The 24,437-nt window shown below is 39.9% G+C and overlaps 1 protein-coding gene across 4 annotated transcripts in view; it reads right to left on the reverse strand.

The window, feature by feature from the left end:
- Positions 1-8,560: 8,560 nt before the first annotated feature.
- Positions 8,561-24,437, reverse strand: part of stxbp6 (syntaxin binding protein 6 (amisyn)) — a 46,238-nt gene continuing 30,361 nt past the window's right edge. Inside the window, exons 1-6 of one of the 4 annotated variants that reach the window (XM_028395642.1) lie at positions 19,310-20,766; positions 18,750-18,880; positions 18,477-18,642; positions 16,198-16,296; positions 11,774-11,931; positions 8,561-10,264 (exon numbers count right to left, since the gene is read on the reverse strand). In XM_028395642.1, the coding sequence (XP_028251443.1) occupies positions 10,241-10,264; positions 11,774-11,931; positions 16,198-16,296; positions 18,477-18,642; positions 18,750-18,880; positions 19,310-19,475 (744 nt within the window). In that variant the 5' untranslated portion in view covers positions 19,476-20,766 and the 3' untranslated portion in view covers positions 8,561-10,240. Of the gene's footprint in view, positions 10,265-11,773; positions 11,932-16,197; positions 16,297-18,476; positions 18,643-18,749; positions 18,881-19,309; positions 20,767-24,437 lie in introns of those variants that run through there. The other 3 variants (XM_028395644.1, XM_028395643.1, XM_028395645.1) reach the window with 3 other exon arrangements.

Below are 24,437 nucleotides of genomic sequence, written 5' to 3' on the forward strand. Positions count from 1 at the left end.
TACTTGCACACAACATGTACTACAGAGAAATGTAGAAACATAACAGATATTAGGTCACTTGATTTTATATTGATATAATATACAGTGTGCACTCTTTGCCCTTTATATCTAAAATGACTTTAGGTTCAGGTGAGAGAATGTTCGTAGGACATTTAAATAAACTCTAAATCCCCACAGTCAGTGATATATTTACCCTGGCTGACGTATGGTGGGCTCTGGGTGACATCGTTTCACCTGCTGTGCTTGAGTGGGGGACGGCTGAGGTGTGAGAGAAATACTGAACAAAAGGATAATGCAGAATGGAAAACACCTGTCTGGCTTGCTTACACAGACCGCAGGAGGCTGAGTCGACACAGAGAGGTCAATTTCTGAAAATACCACAAACGCGCCTAATGATAGCAGGTTGGTGTGCTGCTAAGTAAACAGGCAGTATCATAAATATTTCTATTTGTGAATGTTTGAGTCTACATTAGAGTGGGTTAAAAAAGTATGATATTTCTCCCTTTTTACTTCTCCATCTCACTATCTCTGTCAAATTCTTTTTTATCTTTTGTGTTATCTTTATCTCTCTGTAGTGGTGTCCCCCATGCTGAGACAGGAGCAACATGTTTCTCTTTGAGGATCTGCTCGCTGGGCAGCTCAGCCAACTCAGACCAGTTCAGATCATGAAAGTACAGGGGCTCTTTAAACCTTTTGCAGGCCTGGATGACAGGCCACCCTCCCTTTTGTCTGATCTAGGAGCAAGACCAGTGCTGTTGTTTCAGCTGCATTGCAGTCATCCCGAACACATCCATATTCCACTGGGGAAAAGAAGATGGATCGAAGAAGAAAAGCAGGCTCAGGACAGTGCCAGAGCTGACATAAAATAAGTTTTAGGCAAGAAAGTTTTTAAATATATAATAAAACATTGTTTTGGAACATGCCTTATCTGTTATTGAGTCATTATTTGTCTTATTTGTCTGCCAGATGGCCAAAGAAAGAACACACATCCACATGTTTCTCCAAATGAAACACATTCATGAACCAAACACTCTCCTCATTCACTCTCTTATTTAATGAAACTCCTCCTGGACACCTCCATCATACTATTCATGACATTCAGTATGCAGAGCAGCACACATTAGTGTCTATCAGTTGAAGAGGCAGCAGGCAGTACTTACACCATTTCTGAGAACTGAGCTGCAGCAGGTATCTCATTTTCCTGACACCCATTGGGAGGGAATTAAATAAGAAAGACCTGAAATTGCCAGACAGTTGACCTATAAATTCACTAGTGGGCAGGCAGGTGGTAAAGGGAAAGGACAGTTGAAGGAAGAGAGAAAAAGAGAGGTCCAAAGAGAAAGGTAGGAACACAATAGAAAAAGGAGACACAGAGCGAGAGACACATATAGGAATATTATGTGCTTTTTCTTGCTTCAGCTGTTAGGCAGGACAAACACACCCAGACGGGTCAGATATGACACAAGGGTGTATCCTGTTCGGCCCACTTTCAGTTCCTGTGAGCGTCTGTTTGGCCTAGCCCTAATCCTCTCTCTGAGACTGACACCATTACTGTCCCCCTACGCAAACTCAATTCCCTCCTCACTTCTCTCTTCTGTAGTTTTACACGATAACAGGTTAAAGGTTAGAGGAGGACATACAAAGATGATGATTTTTCATGTGGATAAAGTGCTTTCGCTTCTTTAAAAATCACTGCAGAGCTTTGCTGCAGTCAGGAAAGCAGGATAAAACCAGCCGTATTTTGACACTATGAGCAAGTGTTTAAATGCGGCGCGAGATGCAAATAGGCCTAACACTGAGCTTATCTGTGAATGTGATTAAAAAGCTAGTGCTGAAACATACAATGTTTAACCTACATAGCCTATCTCCAGTGATTTCCACTGAGAAAGTCCCTCTTATCTGCTAATAGACCTTGGTAATCCCTCAAACACACATGTACTGCACACTGGCAGCTTCTAACAAATACTGAATGAGAGTTTGTCCATTACATCTTTATCACGGTCACAACCGATTATTGCAAGGTTTGTGGTTTATCAATGACTCCTTGATGCTGCAACTCAGCAAATAAAATATAATACAATACTGACTATGTTATTGCAAGATCAAATCAGATTTAAATAAATTAAAATCAGCATGAAATTTAATCAAATATAACGATAAATCAACCAGGTGTTTGGTCCTAATAACTTACATTCAAGTCATAATACCACCTTTATGTGAACACTACACACACACAGTGATTGCAACATACCAATAATTTGGAGGTAAGACTTTACTCTATCTTGCACTCAATTTCCCTCCAGCTGCTACTTTGTGAACTCTCACCAGATCAAATTAGTGTCAATCACTTTTTATAAGTCATACGGAGATGAAGTGAGAAAGTGCCAGCTCCAGGGGATTTGGACACAAAATCAGAGTGCAGAGAAAAAGAGAGAGAGAGAGAGAGAGAGAGAATGTAGAAAACTGGTAGTGGAGATCAGCAGTGTGACCGTATCCAGAAAATTAGATTAACTGAATTAGAGGGATTAGATTGACTACAGCTGGATTGGACCTGATGCCTCTAAGAAAAGAGGACGTTGGAGTTAAGAACACATGAGAGGAAGAGGAAACAAGGAAAGGCGGATAACCACAAGAGTAAGACATAAAGAAGTTTCTTTGGGAGTTGGGTGGAAAAGTCATATTGCGGTAGAGAGAGTAGCAGGAGGAGGAGACAGCTCAGCAGATTTGTATCCTGGGTAACTTTTAGGGGCTGGCACTAAAGTGAGCAGCTGATGCTGTCTCGGGTTGTGTGCGCTCCTGAAGGTTCAACCAGGTTCTTCGGCACCATGGGGCTCAGCTTAAACTACAGTGCCACTCAGTGGCTGAATAAGGGGATATGCTGATATATGTGAGCACGAATGGGCACAAGAAGAGACACAAGGGCATGACAAGCATGAGAAAATGCCACAGTAATGCACTAATGCTATGAGAATGTCTATAAATAATATAGTCACTATGAGTTTTTTCAATGAGCATTTCTCATGTATGAATTTAAATCAAGAAAGTTTTACTATTTCTGTATTCATGTGTGTGTGTCTGTGCGTGTGTGGGAAAGAGTGAGTGCGAATGGAATGCAGAAAAAGACAGAGCTCTAACCAGGGGAGATGAAGCCTAAATCAATGTGATTAATTCATGTTAATTGCTGCCCTCTGGCGTTAGTGCCACGGTTGTCGTTACTTTGCTGATATATGCGGTTTTTGGGCACCGCCTCTCTGTCCAGAAGATAAATCTTGCCAGTCGATAGAGACAGATACAAACTCCTGCTGCTTCACAACTTCGCACTGCAGTCACCTCCGGCCAAGACACGAGAAAGAAAGAAAAAAAGACACCAGACTGTATCCTCGCCTCACTCCCCACCCTCCCTCCCAATCCTCTGGTGGAATTTAGAGAATATCAACAAGGCTGTGGTGATGTATCATAGGCAAACAGGAAGTGACAGATTTTGTTATGAATTCTCCCTCTTGCATATTCCACCGTAATTTAGAGGCTTCATGCAGCCTGCACTGCAAAACTGCAGGGCGTTGTCTGCATACTGATGTCCTGCTCCCTCCGAGGACACACACATAGGAGTGGAGGCCTTCTCTGACTGTTTTAGCTACTTAACTATCCATTACATAGGAACAGAGATATTAAAGGCACCTTTGAACCAAGCCACACACAGAAACAGAATGATACAAAAAGTCAGATAAATAAAATGATAGTAAACTGACACAAGCCCCTTCTTTTTAATACATAGTCAGCACTATCACCCTCGACTCTGCTGTCATAGATCAGCACAAACACTGACTGCATCTGATGTGTGAGGGTGATTAATGGCCTGCAATCAGTCAATGACATGATTCTGAGGTGCAAGTCTTATTACACCCTGTCATTCATGTGTAGCACCATTTAAAAAACAGTATTTTTTACATTTAAAAATGAAAGATATGTATCTAAAGAAATAAGAATTCAACTATATGCCATGTGTCAATGCATTTTGTGGGATATCTATTGATGTTATCACACTAAACTAGGCTTTCGGCATCACATAAGCTACTTACTTGATGGTATAGTAAGTCAATGACACGTCTAGTCTGTTCTCAGTCCAACATAAGAGAACGAAGCACAAGCACCAATCAGAGTATTTAATTCTAATCAGATCAGTAATACTTTAGAAAACCTTTCTTAAAGCAAGTTACAGACAATCCATCCTGATTTTGGTCATAACACACATCCCCTGAGAACAGTTACACCATGTATTTGGCATACTGTATGTTTCCACCATTGGCTGACTGACTCACACTTCATCCCTGCAGTGTAGCAGGCGCACTGAGTGCTCCCAGAAGAGAAAAAGATTGCATGTCGCTGCTTGTTTGAAGCCAATCTGTTTCTTCAGTCAAGTCAATACTGTAACAGCTGGACACACAGGGGGAGTGGGCTGTTGGATCAATAACGATGCCACATCCATGAGACTCCTGCAGGTTTGTTTTATGTGCACAAAAGAAGTACTTTAAATGCAAAATCTGTTTTTTTTTTACACAGGCATCAAACACAACACGACCACATTGGAATTTACTTCCTCCTTCTTTCCTTAGAAACAGTGAGCATCCCTAATGTTTTGTACCTTGTATAACAACAATAATCCTGCAGTATTGTGAACATAAAAGCATTAAAAGGCCCACAAGGAAGTGGGTCACTGCAGATCTTTTCTTTCCACCATTTGTCCCCATTTGTCTTACGAAGCTCATTTCCAGCAGGAGCTTAAGGTGATATTTATACTCAGAACGGATGTGGCTCTGCGGTTTTATTAATAAACACAACAAACTATATTAAGAGTGTTTCCCTGGTCAAATTATAAATAGAATAACGCTACACAAACTAAAAAGGAGTAAAGTTAGAGGTAGAACAAACAGACCAGTGTGTGAGGTGGAAGCATACTGTATCAGCATAATGAATGATGATTCCAGCAAGGCTGACATTGCACTCCACAGGAACTCAAAGGCAGAGGGGAGAGCAGGGAGGATAAGCTGCTCGATTTAGAGCAAGCAGCTGTTGTGCACTTCGCCTCGCTACACATCTGCCAAGTCACTGTGGGCAAATGCTGAGGTGACCCAGGTTGCACCAGTCTCTGCCTTTTCCTTACACAAAATCCTCCTCCTGCTTATTAACATACATTTTTTTCCTTTATATTACAGTAGTTAATTGCACAGTTGACAAGGAGCAGTACTAATGAGCAGGTCTGGGCTGCAGCACTGATGTTGTGGTAGGTGTGCCTTCCTCCTCCCTCCTCTCCTCTTTTAGCTTGTTCCAGAAGCTGCATCAGACGTGCTGACTCTGTGAGATACAGCTCCTGGTTGTTGGTGCTACACGTAGCTCAGCTCAGCCAAGGTAAACAGTGTCTCTTTACTGCACTCTGTCTAGGTGATTGCATAACATCAGACGGCCTCTTAATCATGCTGCTGCTTAACCTTTTCTCCGTTTGTGGCCGTTCTGTCACTTGTATACATTTACTATATTTCGTCAGTTGCTAACACTGACATCCAGAATAACCTTGACTGGACAATCTAGTGGATTATCAATATAATTTAACTGCATATCACAAGCAAGAGCTGAGGGTGGATGCTGCGAGAGGGTTTAGTTTAGTCATAGGTCATATGAAATCTGTTTAAGGATCTCATCACTTCAAACCCTTCCCACACAATATCAAATATGCAACATGTATTTACACAGAAATATGACCACTAAATGCAGTAATGCCAAAACTGACTCTTTGAATGACCGTCAATTCTTCTGGCCTGTATTACAGTTATATTGGCAGGTGACTATCAATTCAGCTATGGTACAATTTCAAGCCAAATCCCTTGCAGCATATGCTGCTGCAGGTAACTCACTGAGTAATTCAAGCACACCATGAAAAAGTTTTGTAGTGCTTTCAGTTGGTGCAGTTTGTATTAGTCCTATGCAGATACATTTCTCTGGATCTCACTTCCCACAACACCTGAGGGACAGCAGCAATATCCTGTTGCAGTTATTAAACTTTGGCTTTGAGGTAAAACCTGCTCCTGACTAATAGGACTTACTCTGGAATTGTTGCAGAGATTTGTATGTGATAATGAGAAAAAATAGAGGTGCAGTACCAATTCATTCGTCCTCCTAACCTCTGGGTGTAACTTGTAATTACTGTGGTGGAGCTTTGGGGAGGCTGGCAGATTAAAAAGGAGTTGCCCTGAGGCCGGCTGGCCAGCCAGTCAGTCAGTCAGTCAGTCACTGAGGCTCTGCTGAAGTGACACCAACTCCCCAGCTGACAGGAATTTCAATGCACCTCTCAAGGTGACACCTGAGTGACACCCACCCTCCAGTATTGTGCTAAGATTACTGAACTTATAATGTGTCTGAAACGGGTGTGCACGCACAAACACACATTTTACAAGTTTTATAATAAATCATTGAGAAAAGCCCAGAGAACATTTTTTCGTTTATATTCAGATGGACTTTTTTTTTTTTACTTTTACTCCTTGTAAGGACAAAAAAATGTTTATCTTTGCATTTACACTAAACTTCTATCCCTATTATTACTCTGGCACCTTGTAATAATAAATTATTGCTCTTTCTAATCTAAGTGTAATTAATTTATTTATAGACCATAGAGGATATGTTTATCATGAAATAAATACATGCAACTTCTGGATCTCATAATAAAACACATCAGACTATGCCAAGATTTCTTTTATGAATAATACCCAGTTCATAATATTGATAGACTCCTAATGTACTAAATATCTACTTACTGCTGTAAGGATGTTTTATGGTCAAACTGGCTCCTTGTTCTGCTCTGTCATTATCTAGAGCTATTACATATACTGAACAGTCCTCAATCAGGCCTTGATTCATGCCTTCAATCCCACTTGCAATCAATATACACATAAACTGAAATTGTGCACGAAAAATCAGTAATCAATACAGCAGAACTAACCGACAGCGTTTATGTGCCTTCCTGCAACAATAGAGCAGCCCCTGGTGGTGTACAGGAGTATTGTAACTATGCTTGGTGTACATAGAAAATCTTACATGTGAATTTCTCTTACCATGAAATTCACTTTACTTTATGGGTTATTACATGTAGACTTAAAACTCAACTGCCATTTTGCTCCAAAAGCTATGACACAAAGTGTGCAAAAATGTAAGCTGAAATTTGTTGCCAGGTTATAACATAAAGAGGGAAAAGAGTCTCATTTTGAGGTCCAAAGTAGACACCACCTCAGTGTGTCTGTGAAGATGAGAGAGAAGAGCCAAACAGTTAGAGGTAGGTTTTAAGACGGAGCAAGGAATGATTCACAGGAGCTGGCAGAGTGAGTAATGGTATCAGAGCGCTGTGCAGGGGCTCTAATGAGGTGCTTACTTCCCCCTTCACCAGCACTAAAAGCTATAGATCATGTGTTTCAGCTCGGCCTTCGCACCAAACTGCCCGTCAGATTGATCTGCATCATTAATTGGGAGATTAAAATACTATTAGGTGGGGGGCAAGGAGGGGGAAGGTAACATAGATGTTTAGATAAGAATTATTTCTGCTCTGTAAACCCTGATATACGTTCACAAGTCCTTATCAGGTAAGGTGGCTCAGCAGTTTCTCTTCTCAGTCTGTAAGAACAGCAAAGATGGACAAAGCAATACCAGAGAAAATCTACAAAATTATATGTAAGACAAAATGTATGTATTCAATGAATGCAGGCCTAGATAAATGCATGCATTCGCTTTGAGCATGTTCTGGTGGCAGGTGCAGTTGTTAAAGAGTTAAAAGGAAAGGTTGTGCTCTTTGCAGTTGTACTATCAAAAATAAGTCTTTCTATTTAAAACTCACCAAGTTTTCTCAGCCTGCAGAACTACACAATACAAATAAGAGAAGCTCACAGAGCTTTTCTTACATCAACCCTCAGTCTTTATCAGACATTGCATCAAATCTGTGCTGGTTTACCGTGCACAGTATGTATTGTAGAACATTATGGGATCTACAGGAAAGTTTAAAGAGAATTTTTTAGAAAGACACAATTTTTGTAACCAAGTCACACCACATGAGGGCAGTCTTTACTACAGCCAAGCTAATACTGGGGTGCACATTGGCTTGATGTGCACAGAAACACACACACTCACAGGGAAACTGTAAGCTTGTCAATAGCTGCCCAGACTGTGCAACATTGCCCCCTGCAGGTGAAACAGGATCATTTCACATGGAATAATTGTGCACACCCTATATCTGACTGCAGTGCAACTGAGTCACTTATTGCAGTTTAAGCAAAACAACTCCACATCATTCCCTTTTGAGTTTAATTATTATGCAGATATACACATAAAGAACCAGCAGATAAGACACTAAAAGTAATCATACATACACATAAAAACTAGAACTGAATTAAAGGAGGGATGCAGATAATTCAAATTAAATTAAAGTGAAAAATATTCAGTTCAGTCAATAACTTGTTCATTGAGCCATGGAGGCATTTTAGTCTCAGTTGCTACGTAAAGTACGAGAGATGCAAACATACAAAAGGACCAGTTTGTTGTGACTGTGGATTGGTCTTTATTTTTCATCTTACATGCTTGAGATCAGTGTGACGAGAGCATCCTGAAGCATGAAGTAAAATTCAGACCAAACAGAGAAAATGACCCTCAAGACACTTAAAAGTTTTTGGCAGCTTGTTGTTTATGAGTACATAACATCAATGTGAGTCAAATACACAAATGCAATAATGAGTAATCAACAAAATAAATGTACAACTTCTGATTCCACTGTTTGATGGAACTGTTAAAGCTGGCTATAAAAAGGAGACTAAGAATAATATAAATTTATTTTGTTTTGTTTTTTTGTTTTTTATTAAAACAATAAACACCCAAAGTGTTAAGAGAGAGGAATAAAAGCACACTAAAGAGTCAGGCAACTGGATCATTTTTGAACGTGAACAGTGTTCTGCAATATAAGGTTATCAGTGCATTGTAACAACATCAAATATAAAATTCAAAATATAAAAAAATAATCAAATACATCCCAAGTGTTGTGACGGTGACCAGTGAGGAAAACCAAAAGTTAGTCAGTATGAACAGACTGACAAACACAAAAAAACTACCACACACTGCTGATGGTTTGTCCTGTACCAGCACACAAATCATTATAATGACCCACTCAAACTATACAAAATAGCACACGGTATGACTACTGAATGTTCAAAGTTGAGCCAGGATTAAGTTCAAAACATCCCATGTTCAGGGACAAATTAGCACTACAGACACTGAGATAAGAGTACTAGAAGTATTACATGTTGTTTTTTACAATGCAGAAGCTGGTTTACTGAATTAAACATAAATTATTAATTATACTAAATAATTAATACATTTAGAAAGCTTATTCTGAAAATGAAGTTATTCAAGTACACTTCCATAAAATGTTGGCAACATGTAGTTTTGGTAGTTTTTGAATGACAAACTCAAATATTTCACTACTTTTATATTATACTGTTAACAGATCCCTCTATTCCGTCTCATACTGGCAGTTTCTGATAACACTGCTTTGATACATTTTGAAATGAATCCGTGTGAGAGAGAATGAAACATTAAACTGAAAGTGCAAATTTCAGGATTCCTTTTGTCCCTTTCCCTTTCATTGAACGTCCTACTATCAAACCTTTACAGAAGCACTATATGTGGTATGTATTCACGTAGTATACTGCCACTCAATCCCAAAGTCCCACCTGTGAAACTCATGAGAGGCTCCTTCACTCACAAATCAGACTGCATAATCACTGCAGTGCTCATAAATAACACTTAACAATTAATAGCATGTGAGACAAGCTGTTCTTGTCTGGGAGTGATTGCTGATAATGACTTGTCAACACGTCTATGCTGTCATTAGTGTCTGAGAATGTGAAAAGATGGAAGTGTTTTGAGTGACCATCGTCAAGGACAGTCATGGCCGTGTCTAGTTATTTTGTTTTTGGCAAACAGAAGCATGAAACATTCTAATTGACAGTCTGAAGTGGCGTTGTTTAGCTCTTGTCCTCTCCCTCCACTCCATGTACAAAAACCCAAAACTTGAAATGTTAACATTATTAACAAATAATAATCATATTAAAAATCTTAAAAAGAACCAAATCTGGAATCCTTCTCCTGTACAGTGACTGGCGATTGCTGAACTCCCCCTCCCTCCCCTAGCCCAGTTGGTATTGGCAGTGGTCTAACACTTGTGCTTCATGGCAAGCTGTAGAAAAAGTGGGGTGGGTTGGGGGAAAAACAGTGACAAAATTTAAGAAATCAGTGCAAGTAGATGAATAAACCCAGCCATCAAAAAACAAGAAGATGTCCCAGACCACATTACTGAATAACAGGAAACGTACAACACAAATCTGAGCATTTCACTGATCTCTCCCACAAAGACATCAGGTACTGACTGCAATTACATTTATCTTGTTAACAAGGGCTTGACAAGACACTCATTAAAGATATGACCAAGGCCACCAAATTAATCCAAAGCTGTAGGAGATGCGAAGACACACACATGCACACACACTGGGTAATGAAATCTACAGACTGATCAGGTGGGGGCAGCAGAGCAGCACACAGAAACTCCTGATTAAAACTGTGCAGTGCAGTTAAACTGTCAGAAAGCCAGGCACAGAAGTGAGATTGCAGAAGACGACTAAGAGAATAAGAGTCAAGGTGACCCCACTCGCAATACTGCAGACGTGTAAATTAATGCCAGACTGTGTACAAAGGTCCACTTATAACACATGCAGATGAGATGAAAAGGAGGAAACTAAATCAAGTCATCCTCAAACAGAATCAGGGATGAGTCATTTAATCCATCTGCAAGCAAAAGTGTGAGCCTTCACAATAATAAAGCATGAGACGAATGATATGAAGCTACGAAGCAAATAATAGAAAAGCTAATGGCATCAAGTCAAATGAGAAACAGACATATGAGTGATTCTTCATGGGGGTTATGCAGTCATTTCCTCCCGAAACTACCAAAGCCATGGCTTTTTTATCTCCGTTATCACAGCTTCTGTAATTTACCACAGTGGGGGAGCTCATCTGTGAGCAGTGAGAGGGCCATGCAAGGCTCTTTATATGACTTTCAATTATCCCACCATCACTAGTAAGTGCATCGTTCAAAACAGGCATTCCAATAGGTAGGGGATGGCTTTACTATAAAAGTCAATGAGAGTCCACTTCTTCTGTCACTAAGTGCTCTAACAGCATGACAGTGCAGCAGGGCTGCGTGAAGAGGCAAACCTGAGGTATCTGAAGTGTTATTGGATAGACAATAGTGATCACTATCAGGTGTGTTTATTACAAAGCTAAATTTTTTTTGTTGTTGTTTTGCTGGAAAAAAAATCGTATTATATCATATTATGCTAATAGCCTCATTAAACAGCAGGCAATTTGTTTTTTACTGACAAACACAAGATATGGGAGGATGAGGAAACTCCCCATAGAGAAAAGAGAGAATAAATGAGGGAAGAAGAAAAAAAAACTATTATCTTTCCACTGCAGAGAGCACCACAGCTAAGAGTCTGAAGCAACTCCTACAAATATCCTCAGGTTTTACAAAAATCTTTCATCTTTTGCTTGAACTAATAATGACTTTAAAAGCATGACTTGGTATTCCGGAGCACATGAGGTGGAGCTCATGTTCAAAATTAAAATATATACCGGAAGCCCACCGCTAAGTTATGATGTAATCTATCTTACTAACATATTGCCTTACCTTGTGTGCCGTGACAGCAAACTGTTCAGCACTGTTCATCATGTCTGCAGTCCTCTCCTCGGCCCGACCTAATCGCTCACCGCGCTCGTTCAGAGCCTGGCTGGCCTTCTGTACAGCGCTCGTCACACTGTCTGCAGCAGAGTGTAGTATGCTGTTACCTGCAGATAAGGACAGGAGTGAAGAAGCGAGCCAGACAGAGCAGAGAGAGGTGAGAAGAAAAGTCAAACAAAGAGGAGAAAAAAAGAGAAGAGGGGAAAGAAAAAGTGACTCTTTTGACAAACTGCATAATGTAAGGTGTCATAAGAGCACCTGTGACATTAGATGGGTGTTGAGCAATCAGTGACCCTGAGCATTAGTGTTAATAGAAGACAAAACCATGATAAACAAAATGGCTTCTAACAGGTGCAATGTGGGATGGTGGCTAATGAGTTTACTTCAAAGCTGATTTACTTCAAAGAAAGATCAAGTGAAATTAACCTTTGCAAACTTGAAAGTAAGCAACAGCAACACAAGAAGCTTCAGATTTAACACGTCCTTTAGGAGAGCATATCATTCCCGGAGACATTTAGAACATCTTTACTGCAATTTTGGCAAAAACACTGTGATAACGCTCCTCTTTTCTAAACTCTGGATATGTGCTGCATGGCCCACCCTGGAGACCCAGCAGTGGATGGAAGACAGAGAACACATCTTCAGATAGCCATGGCACCCCTGCGGATGTTTCCTCTGACAAGCCATTAATCTACCACACATTGGGAGTTCTGCCATTATGCACTACGCTAACAACTCAACTAGCAATCCTCCTGCTGCTTTCCCCTTTCTCTTTTTCCCTACAGTTGTTGTAATCTGCCATGGAGCTTGTGTTACCTTCTTTGTGATAATGGAGTCAAGACCAGTCAGTTTTAATTACAAAATTAAAGCCATTCACAGAAATATTCAGCTCTGGACAGCAAACATATTTTCTTTATTAACTATGTACTTTAGATGTACATTTAATGAGCTTGAAAACAGGGGGAAGTAGAGTAAAAGGTAGGAGGTAGCAAGTGTATTAAGACCTGACAAGCCTGATTTGATCCTTTTTCCCCACAGGAAAGTGCAAAAATATAGTAAGTGTATGTCCCCTGGCATCAAGGCAGGTAGGCTGAGTGACAGATAATAGGGACAACTCTAGTGCAGTGGATTATATGATAGCCCCAACAGCAGACGGCAAAGCCAGCTGCTGTTCCTTCAAAATAAGTTAACTTGATAAAGTGAAAGCAATTTATGTAGAGGCACACCCAAGCTGCACACACACAGATGGATGAACGCCACTGCAGGCATGTTCGCAAGCACACAAAAAGGAAATGTGTACTTCCTTCAATTTTCCAGAGATTGCAGTAAATGCACATTACAAGTCACTCCTAACAATAAACACAATGGCAGTTGATTCTTTCAAATGTTCCATATTTTGGACCCTCCTGCTGTAATGTGAACAAACGCATGTACATTTTTCTGTTAAGGGAAGGATTCATCCACATGGTGGGCAAAACAATGGCAGAGAACTTACTTTGTGAAAGGTCTTTCTCCAAAGCCAACCAGGCAATAAAGCCTTTAGTTTTAGTGAATATAAGCTCCTAAATTATGTTGACAATGCATTGATTTACACAGGCTAAAACTTTTTAAATATAATATACTGTATATATTTCCTCTTAAAAGCATTAGGCCTTTACGAGAAAGAAAAAGGCCTCGTCACCCTCAGACAGATTTCTCTTAATCCTCTCCTCTGCCAGGGCAGCCCAGGGAGTAACACTCCCATCATCCTCAATATAACCCCTACACTCACAACCACTCCAAACACCATGCCCTCCAGAGTGTCTCCATTTATTTGCCTGGCCACCATTTGTCCCCTTCTCTTGTGCTTCTTCTTCTTTATTCTCAGAGATCGGTGGCAGGCTGTGGGCTCTCAATGTAAAATTTAATTAGAGGAAAGGCAGGGTGGAGACAATCCGGAGAGTTTATGAAGGGGGAGCAGCATCCCAAGCTGAATGAAGCGTGTAGGAGTAGATTATGTTATGTGGTGCCAAGGCTGTGATTTTACATTCTGAGCATTAGTGCCTCAACTTAAAGCGGAAGCTGATCAGCCATCCCTGATGAGGGGATAACAGCGGTCGCTACATTACTAAGGAGAAATTAGTGCAAACTGAATTTTAATGAGGCCGTAAAGTTTTTTTTCCTCTTCTGAAACAGACTTTGCACTACTAAATCCTTAAGTATCTCAAAAATCAGAGCACTTTCTCTCTCAGCAATGTAGAAGGAAATCTGTTTTTATACACAGAGATGTCAACATAACCAGCAAGGGTTTCACACACAATAGAGACTGAATTCTTGTTTTCTGACAATAAAACAAGCCGGAAACAGAAACAAAAACAAAACATAACAAAAGAAGTGGAGACAAAATTAATTCAAATTCAGCCCTCTCTTTTCTACTTCCAAGCAGTTGATACAGGCTTCACTGTGATGCTAAAAAATAATCTTGATAGTTAGCAACAGGAACATATCAGATACACTTTAAAGATGCTGACAGCTAAGTCACATTTACACTCACAGCATATGGGATTGATAAGATTGGACATTAATTTAGGTACAAACACACCTACACAAAACATGCTGCAACATGTTCACTCTGGCAGTGTCTGATCAAATCACCACAGCTGGGGGCAGAATACGAGTGGGTGTCTTACAGCGGATGATTTCTGTTATATATTAGCATGAACTTATCTGCACTCCAACAAGTTACATCAAAAATGCTCCTTATTACCCAGATATTAAAACAAATTAAGCTGCTGTTACTCATCCAAAGAAACATCTGTTATCCTATATAGGATAACATATCCAGACCCTCCCAACTCAGTACTCAGTGGTTACATTTATCTTACTTTTATGTACTTTCAGTTCAAAGAGAGGCCAAACAGCATGATTAAATTATGTGTAATGTTTCAAGTTTATTCAAACCTAAAACGCAAGAGAGCAAGTTCTACATTCTGTCTTTTTGTGATCTGATCCTTTTTCCAGGTTAATAAATTAACAAAAAATAAACCGTTTGTGTGATGAGTTAAAACCTAGAACACCAGTGCAAGCACTGCTTCTTTAGGACTTTCACACCACTCCTACTACATGTTCACAAGTGGATTATGCATAAAGAATGATGTATAATATGATAGAAAAATCGCAATTGTTAATAGACACCATATAGGACCCTAAAGGCACAGCTATGCTGCTTCTGCTGCAAGATAACCCCCTACTGCAGTTTAATTAATGCAAATCTTGACATTACTCACAGCAGCATAATGAAAATATAGCAAAGGTTTAAACATGAGGGGTACCTCCCCCTGGCTCCTGATGTTTCTTTACAGCCTTTTGATAAAGCTACTTATTTAATCCATTATTTTCTTCACATTTTCTCTGCAGTTTTTGTATATACAATCGATTCTTAGTCCTGTTTCAGCTGTTTTAAATTTACCATTCCACTGCAAATACATGTGTAATACATTGATGGGTTTCACATCAAATGCTCTTATAAATTCTATTTAAATAATTAATCATTGACATCATTGAACTTTTATCGCACATACTTATGTGTCTAGTTACCCACATTTGGGGGAAAGGCAAAGACATCATTCTATCCTTGACATTTTTTCATGAAGGGGAGGGCTTGACCTTGCTGGCTCAGTTGGCCTGTAGTTTAGTTACCATCCTACTGTTCAAACAGGCCTCAGCAAGACATTAAATAACTATCAGGGACAAACATGGAACATTATGTCCCAAATGTACCATAGAGCTGTGCCGGCCCCAGCAGAAAAATAGCTACTAGGTATTCATGAACAGCCTACTCTCTGTGCCTTTAATCAGTGGATAAATGTCAGCATCACACAATTCATTAAAATCCATAATTCACATCATTACAGTCTAAGCTTAAAAGTTTAATTTGTAAAATGTTTCACATAAGTACAGAATACTGAAAAAACCATTAGGGAAGAAGCACTTTCTTATTGTTCTGCCCTCGTAGACGAAAATGTGATTTACCTCTGCACAGTATTTGTCAGTGACTCCTCAAGCAGTCTGACACTGATGGGTGAGGATGGTGAACATAACTCACATAACCTCTGGACATAAACTTAAAATCCCTTTCAGCATGTACTCAACCCCCAGTGACAGAAAGCAGAGGAAAATCTGTCCTTCTGCTCACTAGAAACATATGCATAGAACCATGTTTTCAAAAAAGCAGACAAACTGCTTTAGAGAAAGCTTGTCTGTGTATAATATGTTTTAATATCAGCCAAATCCGAGTATACTACAGGTACCACTAAGTGGACAAAATAAATGGTTAGGATGGGCTATGCTTGTTGTAGGTTACTCTGCATGTTTTCTTTTTATTTGCTGCTTACCTTGTCTCAGTAGATGAGCCTGATGTGAAACAAATTCTTTCCTCATTCTGTTCAAATAGACCTTGCAACGGAAAAAGACTGAATCTACAGCTTGGTCTTCTGTGATGAGAAAATATCAAAAGTCACAGTCAGCTCTTATGTTCTGGACATGATATAGTGAGGAAATTAGTCCGGGAGGTTAACTATTTTTATTAAAAATCATAAATTAAGCACTCAAGGGGTTCTTTATGGGAGCCATACAGTTCTTTAACTAGTTATTGATTTATTATTTAGGGAACTAGCCACACGCAGTGAGTAAACTAGAGGAAGACTAATTTTATTTAGATTCACACCAGGATCACAAAGCTCAGGTGGGAATTGGGTTATAACAGTGTGGGCAACAGCCCAAGCTGGCAGTGATAATAAGGCAATTAGCAACTGGCTGCTTTTATTTCTAGACCAATTACATGCCTCATTCAAGGATCAAAAACACTCGCCTATGTATTTACCCAATACAGCTGTGACAGAAGTCTTTTTAAACAGAACACATTAACAACTTTCATGACCATGAACCAAACGGGGCGACCAAAGTGCCCATGTTATAAAAGCCTCACTGAACCTGTCCACTTCACGACTGAACGAACAACTCGACGGCATATCGGACATCTCTGCAGATAGAGTCTCCCACAGTTATGGTCCCACACCTGAGCAGCGTCATGATTTTTGTTTTGCACTGGTGTGAGACTTAAACTGGAGTGGACAGAACTGGCAGTAGGCTGGTGTCCTCTCAGCCACAAAGTGCTTCCACACGCTGAGAGCCAGGAGGTCATTATCTCATTGTTGGCTGTCAGTCAGTGGCGGCTTGGCACATCAAAGCATATTCCAAATAGGACATTTTGCCTTTTGTGGATACATTCATTCATATTACAAGCTTTTACATCATGGGTAATATGATCCTGAAGTGTCTTTGTGTGGTTATAACAAAGCCTGGGGGCCTCTACGTGTACAATTTCAGCTCTACTGTGGGCGTGTAGTTGATGTGCAACATGTGCACTTCATAATCCATCCTACTCAACAGAGCCTCAGGTTCAGTGCTCTCTGGGATACCACTACCCTCCCACCTACACATACAGAGACCATTATGTATCAAGGTCAGTATAGGAGAGGTAAATATGGACATGGTATTTAAGAGTGGGGGGGGGGGTGTCAATGTAATGATACAGGATCAAGCTCTGGCTTTATTATCAATGAATAGTGGGTTCCTACACAAAGAAACAAGTGTCTTCATACATGTGCAACACTATGTTCAGTAATGCTTTCCAGCTGCAGCTTAACCCAGAAATTCTCCAGAAAATGTCTTTTTCATGAAGTATGTTACTCATTACAGAGAGTCTGGGTAGTCATTATTGATTCTAAGATTTAATTGGTTGCCCAAAAGCTTATATTTAAAATCAAGCAAAGCAAACAAATGATTTGATTTTTGGAAACATCAATTTCTGGTAATTGGTATATGTGGGACAGATGGACTGCACAGAGGGTGCAGGTTGGGGAAGTGTTTCCATAAATAATGGCATGAATAATACAACAGGTTCAATGGTGCTCAAAGATGAGGCTTAGGGGTAAACAGATCAATATCTGATTAAGCCGCTCAGGATGCTGCATTCTCACCATCACCATAACTTCCCTACACTAAACAAAACACCCTTTATTTTGGTTTACTGTTGTGTTTTCAAAAGTGAAAAATGTTTGGCAATTGATTAACCTATGATGTGTTTGAAACAGTTTGGCTGTAATTATTATTAGTTGGGAATGAATTTGAAATTATATTCAAGGGGAGAGGTTAGCTCTTAGTTGACTGCTTCACCACAATCTGAAAGGATATCAGTCACAGCTCTTACTGTGATGTTTAATGTTATTTGGAAGGGTGGACACCGATCAAAAACAATGAGACCAACATATCAGGCACACGGGAAATTTGTCAACATCACAAATTAGGGAAGCATTATTCTATGTGCTGGTAAGCCAGCTGATCAGTGTCAGATGCTTTGAATCACATTTGAAATATTTTGTTGGACATCCTCTTTGACCCCTCTTCAGCAGAGCGCGCAGCAGATGCTGTGTATGATAAATAAGCATACATTTTCATACACAGCAGGTGCTACTTCTCATCATCCTTAATTAGATTCAGCCAGGCTTACAGCACAGTGTCACAGCAGTGGGTCTGGCACAGTATATTCACTGTGTTCTCAGTAAGAGACTATTAACAAAGCAGAGTTAGTGGTGGTTTTTTTATGTCTTACCCCCCAGCAGTTTGGACTGGCAGTTGACAAACTCTGGTTTCCGTCCTGAGCTGTAACGCTGGCAGGTGTGGTGAAGAATCTGGATGAAGGTGCACTTTTCTCCTGCTGACCCAGCAACCCACTGATCGAAAGCATTATCGAACATCAGATCAAACTCTGGACAGTCCTTAAAAACATCAACAGTAAACCGGAAGCAAGTGTCAGAGGTGAGAGAGAGAGTGCAGTCACAAAGTATCTAGTGGTGGTGACAAGGGGACAAGTTAAATAACATACTTTGTTGGAATCAATGCCATTGACCTGCCGTAGCTGGTCGATTGTCCACTGTGACCTTTTTACAAAGGCAGAAGATCCCTGGAATTGCTTCACCTTGGTGATGGATACATGAGTCGGTTTCTTATTTGTCACTGCGGAAAGAAAAACAAAACACACCACATAAGCCGGACGCAACAATGGTTCAGTCAAACAACAAAGTCCTGATTTAGCTCTGGTCACCATATGAGGATTATTAGTGAAGCAAAAGTCATGAGTTTCCATCTGTGGGTGGCAGAAGCAGAGATCTATTAAAATTCACTTTTCAGGCCAACAGCAACAGAAAAAACATGATACAATCTGTGCAACACAGTTTAACACTGACAATGCGAGACACTGTGGCAAATCAAGGATGCCACATTGTTTGGAGTGCACTGCTCTAGTAAAGTTGCACAATGTTCACCAATATGTAAAATCACCCTCAGTAGTCATGTCTTCAGTTTGACCTCACTCTCTGCTTTACAGTACAAACTGTATGTTTATTTTTCCAGGCATGTATCTGTGTTGTCAGATATCAACCTCACCACATTTTTTCACAATTGAAGCTTTGAGTTCCAGAATGTTCCTGGACTGCTGGAAGTGTGTGTGTGGATTCTGAACTCCTTTGTCCCTCTCACTGACAACATGCTCCTGTTTTGCTTTTTTAACCGCCAGCAGCGAGCGTCTGCTTCCGTTCTGCCATTGTGTCATCTCAGAGAGAGAGAGAGAGAGAGAGAGAGAGAAGTGTCCGGGTCACTTTCACTGCTGTTCCATCTTACTTCTCATCTCTCCAAAAAAACACCACAATGTTCCACTTTCCCTATTGTTCAGGTTCACCCCCACACCCTTCTCTGGAAATGAATTCAAAAATATAGGTAGGGCTGAATGTTATTTTAGGTGAGACATTCAGTAAGCAAACTCCCATGAGACAAGGGATGTTTGGAAATGTGCTTTATATCCATTTTGACAGCTGCAGTTAATACTGAAGGCGCTGGCTGGAGTTTGCAGGGTGGAACAGACAGACGGAGGCAGACAGATAAGATACACAGGCAGACATTTCTTTCTCATCTTCTCATTCAGACAAGCACAACCATGACAAACAGATGAAGTGAGTGATCAGATCTGTCTTTGGTCACTCTGGAGGCTAATAGGAGCTCTAGGAACCAGAAAATTTCATAAAGAGGATGACAGTTGGATTTAATGAAGCAGTATGTTGAAGGGTAGAAGTTTAGAGACGAAGGTCATCCAATGCAAGAATAATTCCTTTCTTAAGTTACACTGGTGGCAAATATCAAGCAAAAGCATGAAACCACTACATTCCTCACATAGATTAAGTATAATTTTTCACTTCATAAGTGGAGTGGCAGCCGAGAGATAAAAAAACTCACAGATGTAGAGTATGCATTAAACTAGTAATTGTATTTCTTGGAAGCAAACCTCCATCGTATCCCTCACTCAGAAAGACTCACACTGCATGGAGCTGGAACTAATCATTATTTTATTATCCATGAATTGTGTGATTTTAACTGAAATTGCTTGGCCTACAAAATGTCACAAAATAGTGATAAATTCTCATCACAAGTTCCCAGAGGCTAAGGATATGTCTTTAAATTGCTTTTTTGGAAATTATACACTGATAATAAAAAGCTCTAAATGAGTCTGTCAGTTTTTACTTTTTTTAACCTACCTCCTAATATGTGATAGGTAGAAGGCTCACATATGCAGAAAATCCAAAATGATTAGTTTTTTAGTGGTTGTAAATTTCAGAGTTGTGAATTACTCTACAACATGAGATGACAAAAAAACCCTCAAGCCTGAGCAGCTTTGATTGACACTTTCCTACATTATACACACCGTCAAATAACAGGCTTTGCAGTGAGCAAACAATCACACAGGATTAAAATAACAAGTACATAACACATAGAAATTACACAAGAAGGGCATAAAAGATCCATACTAATGATCAGCTGCTCACACAAGAAGGGAAAATTGTGTTACATTCAACCTGTATGAGCTGTCTGGATATTTGTCTTTTTTTAATATAACCTCAACATTCCAATAAACCCAGACTACTGAAATGCATCAGTGATTACATGAAAGAGACTTGTCATCTCAAGGCCATGGAGCTAAATTGTCAACACATCAACGCACACACACACTCACACACACACACAGAGGTCTTAATCAAACTGCCAGACACCTTTGAGCCTCTCAAATCAATTTCATATTCTGCTGTTGACTCACACTTTGTCTGAGCAGCACCCTTGCATATTAAAACAATTACTGAAAGTTAGACAGGCTGGCTCTATTGAAACAGCAATCAGGGTTAGAGAAGATGTGTACTCAAGCATTTCTACTGAAATTAAACGTCAAGTTCATGATAAACTTAAATGAGTGTGAAGGGGAAAAAAGATTTTCAAGAAGCAGAATTTCTGTAAAATCGTAGAAAAGAAAAAGAAATGTGTTTAAAATCATTAAACATGGTGTTGGACCGCATTTGATGTTTGTCCCTTTTTTCAGCTAGACTAATAAACCACGCAACAATACCCCAGCCACCACTTGTCAAGGTTCATTTTCAGTGGTCATGGTGCTGATGAGTTCTTCGCCTGGCCCGAGTTTGAATTGTGTTAATAAAAAGATGAACATGCTGTCCCTTCCTGTGCATAAAGTGTGGAACATTTCCTTCACTTTTACATTAGCAATCAGTCCCTGAACACAAAAATAACTGAAAATGACTACATCTAGAATCAAGCAAAGACTACAAGGCTGCCAAATGCATTGTTTCCACGTGAGCTGGCTGTCAGAGGAAGGCCACGCTGGGGGTTCCTGCCCTGCTCCTTTCACATGCTCTGGTGGTGACAAGCTCTCACTTCCTCCAGTGTATCAGTCCCTTGCTGTTCTTGGCTATGTGTGAGCGCTAGAGCCTGAAGGGAAGTTGTACTGTACCATGCACACACTGTGGACATCACAGAGGTAACATTCCCAGGATCGGCTTACTCGAGGAAATATTATCATAGTTGTGGTTATTTAGATAGAAATGGGAGTGCCAGGAGGAGCTAAAAAGCTGTAATACCTTTTTGGAAATCTTGATCACTATAAAAACAACCATACCACAAAAAAAAACACATGAAAGCTAACAGAATATGAAGCAGGGCCACCCACATGGCGTTAAAATTAAAAACTTCCTTTCCCTTATCAAGTACTACATAATGTCAACACTGATGCTTATCAAAAATAACTCAATCCATCCAATATGATAAGCATCAACACTCTGAGCCATCTGAGAAAAGCTATGCCAAAACCACAGAACAACAACAAATCACATCCGATACGGAAGATAATTTAATAACACACTGCACGGTCTGGGGGACACTGTGCTGCTTTCGACCGTTCCCAGATTCTTCCACCAAGAAGCATATAATGTGATACTAAACATCAATGTTGCTGCTATTAAGAACTCTGCTCCTGTTGCTACACAGATTTTATTGCTATTTCTAATTAAGGTTCAAGGATACGGCACCTTGTTATTCAGTGTGAAAGATGAAAGTGTGTTATTTGATTCCATTCTGTACAACTTCAAAGAAGCTTTTCACAGCCTCTATCCTAACCAGGTGGGTTAAGGATCTCTCTACAAATCAAACCACTTCTGTCAGCAGTCAATTGTCTCAAGGCAGTTTCCATGGCGACCTCATTTGAATAGCATAAAATACACCCAGGCTGACACCTGGTCAGGTTCATAGAAAGACGGCAAAGTACAGTTTGACGACAAGCAAGTCTAACTCTACAAAGCCATTTTAATATTGTATGGACAGCGACAGCAGGTGATGCTAATGGATGCTAAGTGCTGGACTACAAAGAAATATAAAGCATTGCAGCGTAATTTGCTTGGCTAAGAGCCTTTCTGTGTTTGTAACACAAGAAAGCTCTCGAGGGATGGATCATATGTGTTTGAACAAGCTGCGCTGATGAGGTCGCATAGGTCGCTAGCTCAATGTAACAATGCATTCATTTATGTTACTATGCAACAGTTGGAAGTCGTCTTCTAATTGGTCTTTAGCTTCTATCATAACAAGTGAGCAGCTGCAAATGTATGGGAGGGAAACACTATGCAAAGTGACTAAGAAATAACAACTTCTTACAAACTGCAGAACAGCTTGGTATGAAGGACACTATCGTAAAAGGTAAACATCCAAACAGTTTGCCTTCCAGGTTGAATTTAGTGGTTTGCTATTTGAGCTGTTTTCGGTGGGCATGTTTAACACTTTTCTCCATCTGGGTCTATGATTACAGGTCTATTTTAAAGCTGCCCCCACTCTGCTTCAGCTGGAACACACTGTTCTCTGCAGAAAGAAGATGTCACTGGAATGAACCACAGCACCAGCTAGACTGGCAGCAACACCCCAGAACAAAGGCCTCTACAGTCTATTCATGGGCTTTAAAACACAGTGACTGCTGTGTACAGGACCTCCTCTGGCAGGATGGTCCCCATGCAGTGACAAGGCACCAATAGTGAGAGGGAGTGTATATACTATGGTGAATAACAGCTGTAAAACAGAACTCACCATGGTCCTCACACAACAGATACAGACACCATTAGCTACAAAGAAATGTATTCCCTGTATAACAATAAAAAGACAATATTGATGTAGTATCATATTTAGGTCACTATGAAACTAAAATGAAAAAGCATAAAAAGCAAGTAAAAACATTGAACAGTAAATTGAAAGACAAGTTCATGATCATTTCTTTGGTACCCCCACCTGGGAATGCATCACTGCTTATGGCTGTAAACATCCACAGTGGGTAAAGCTAAAAACAAAGAGTGTACTGCTGTCAAATATGTGTCATTTTTACATCAGATGCATTTTAATCGATGTAAATATCATCAAAAAGGCATTTATAAATAACCCTTATGTTTGCATCATGCCACTACAATATGTTCTGAATAAGTACTGTCCTAGCTTGATCTTTTTAGTGTCAAGCCTTTTTTCCCCTTTCATGTAAGCTCATTTAAACATAAGATATCCAAAACCAAATGAGCTTTTTACAACATATTATTGTAGCTGCGTTTTGCCTCCAGTCACATCTGTTATCCATCCAATTATAACACTCACCCAAGGACAACACATTAAAAGGATTCTGGAGGCTTGACAAATCATGTGAGTCAGCCATTCAAAACCAAAACTCTTTTGCTTTTGAAGCACTAGACATACAGGGCAAATCAAAGCAAATCAAAAATATTAAACTGTGCTTCAAAGATTCATTTTTTTTCTTAATTTTAGAATGCACAGATATGAACTATTGTTTGTTTAATACCCAATGTCCCTCTCTGACAGATTAAATTGCACACAAAGGCAACATTTTTGTTGTGTGATGGATTGTTCCAGGTGTAAAGCACAACCTGTCAAGCAAAGATTGCATCAAATGATGACAAAGAAGCCATATATGTATGGCTACACTGAGGAGAAAACAAAGGAAAATAGCATAAATAACACAGAGGAAAAGAAACCAATCTCACTTTCCACAGAAGCACATCATTGCATTTCTTGCCTCCTGCTCCCGAACACATCCAGGGAGAAAACACAAGCTCTCTTGTGAAGTCTATATACCCCACAGCATGAACCCCTGCCCCCTCCCTCCCTCCCTCCCTCCTTCCTTCTAAGCTTGTGTATC

The sequence above is a fragment of the Parambassis ranga genome, chromosome 22, assembly GCF_900634625.1.
Source record: "Parambassis ranga chromosome 22, fParRan2.1, whole genome shotgun sequence".
NCBI classification, from domain to species: domain Eukaryota; kingdom Metazoa; phylum Chordata; class Actinopteri; family Ambassidae; genus Parambassis; species Parambassis ranga.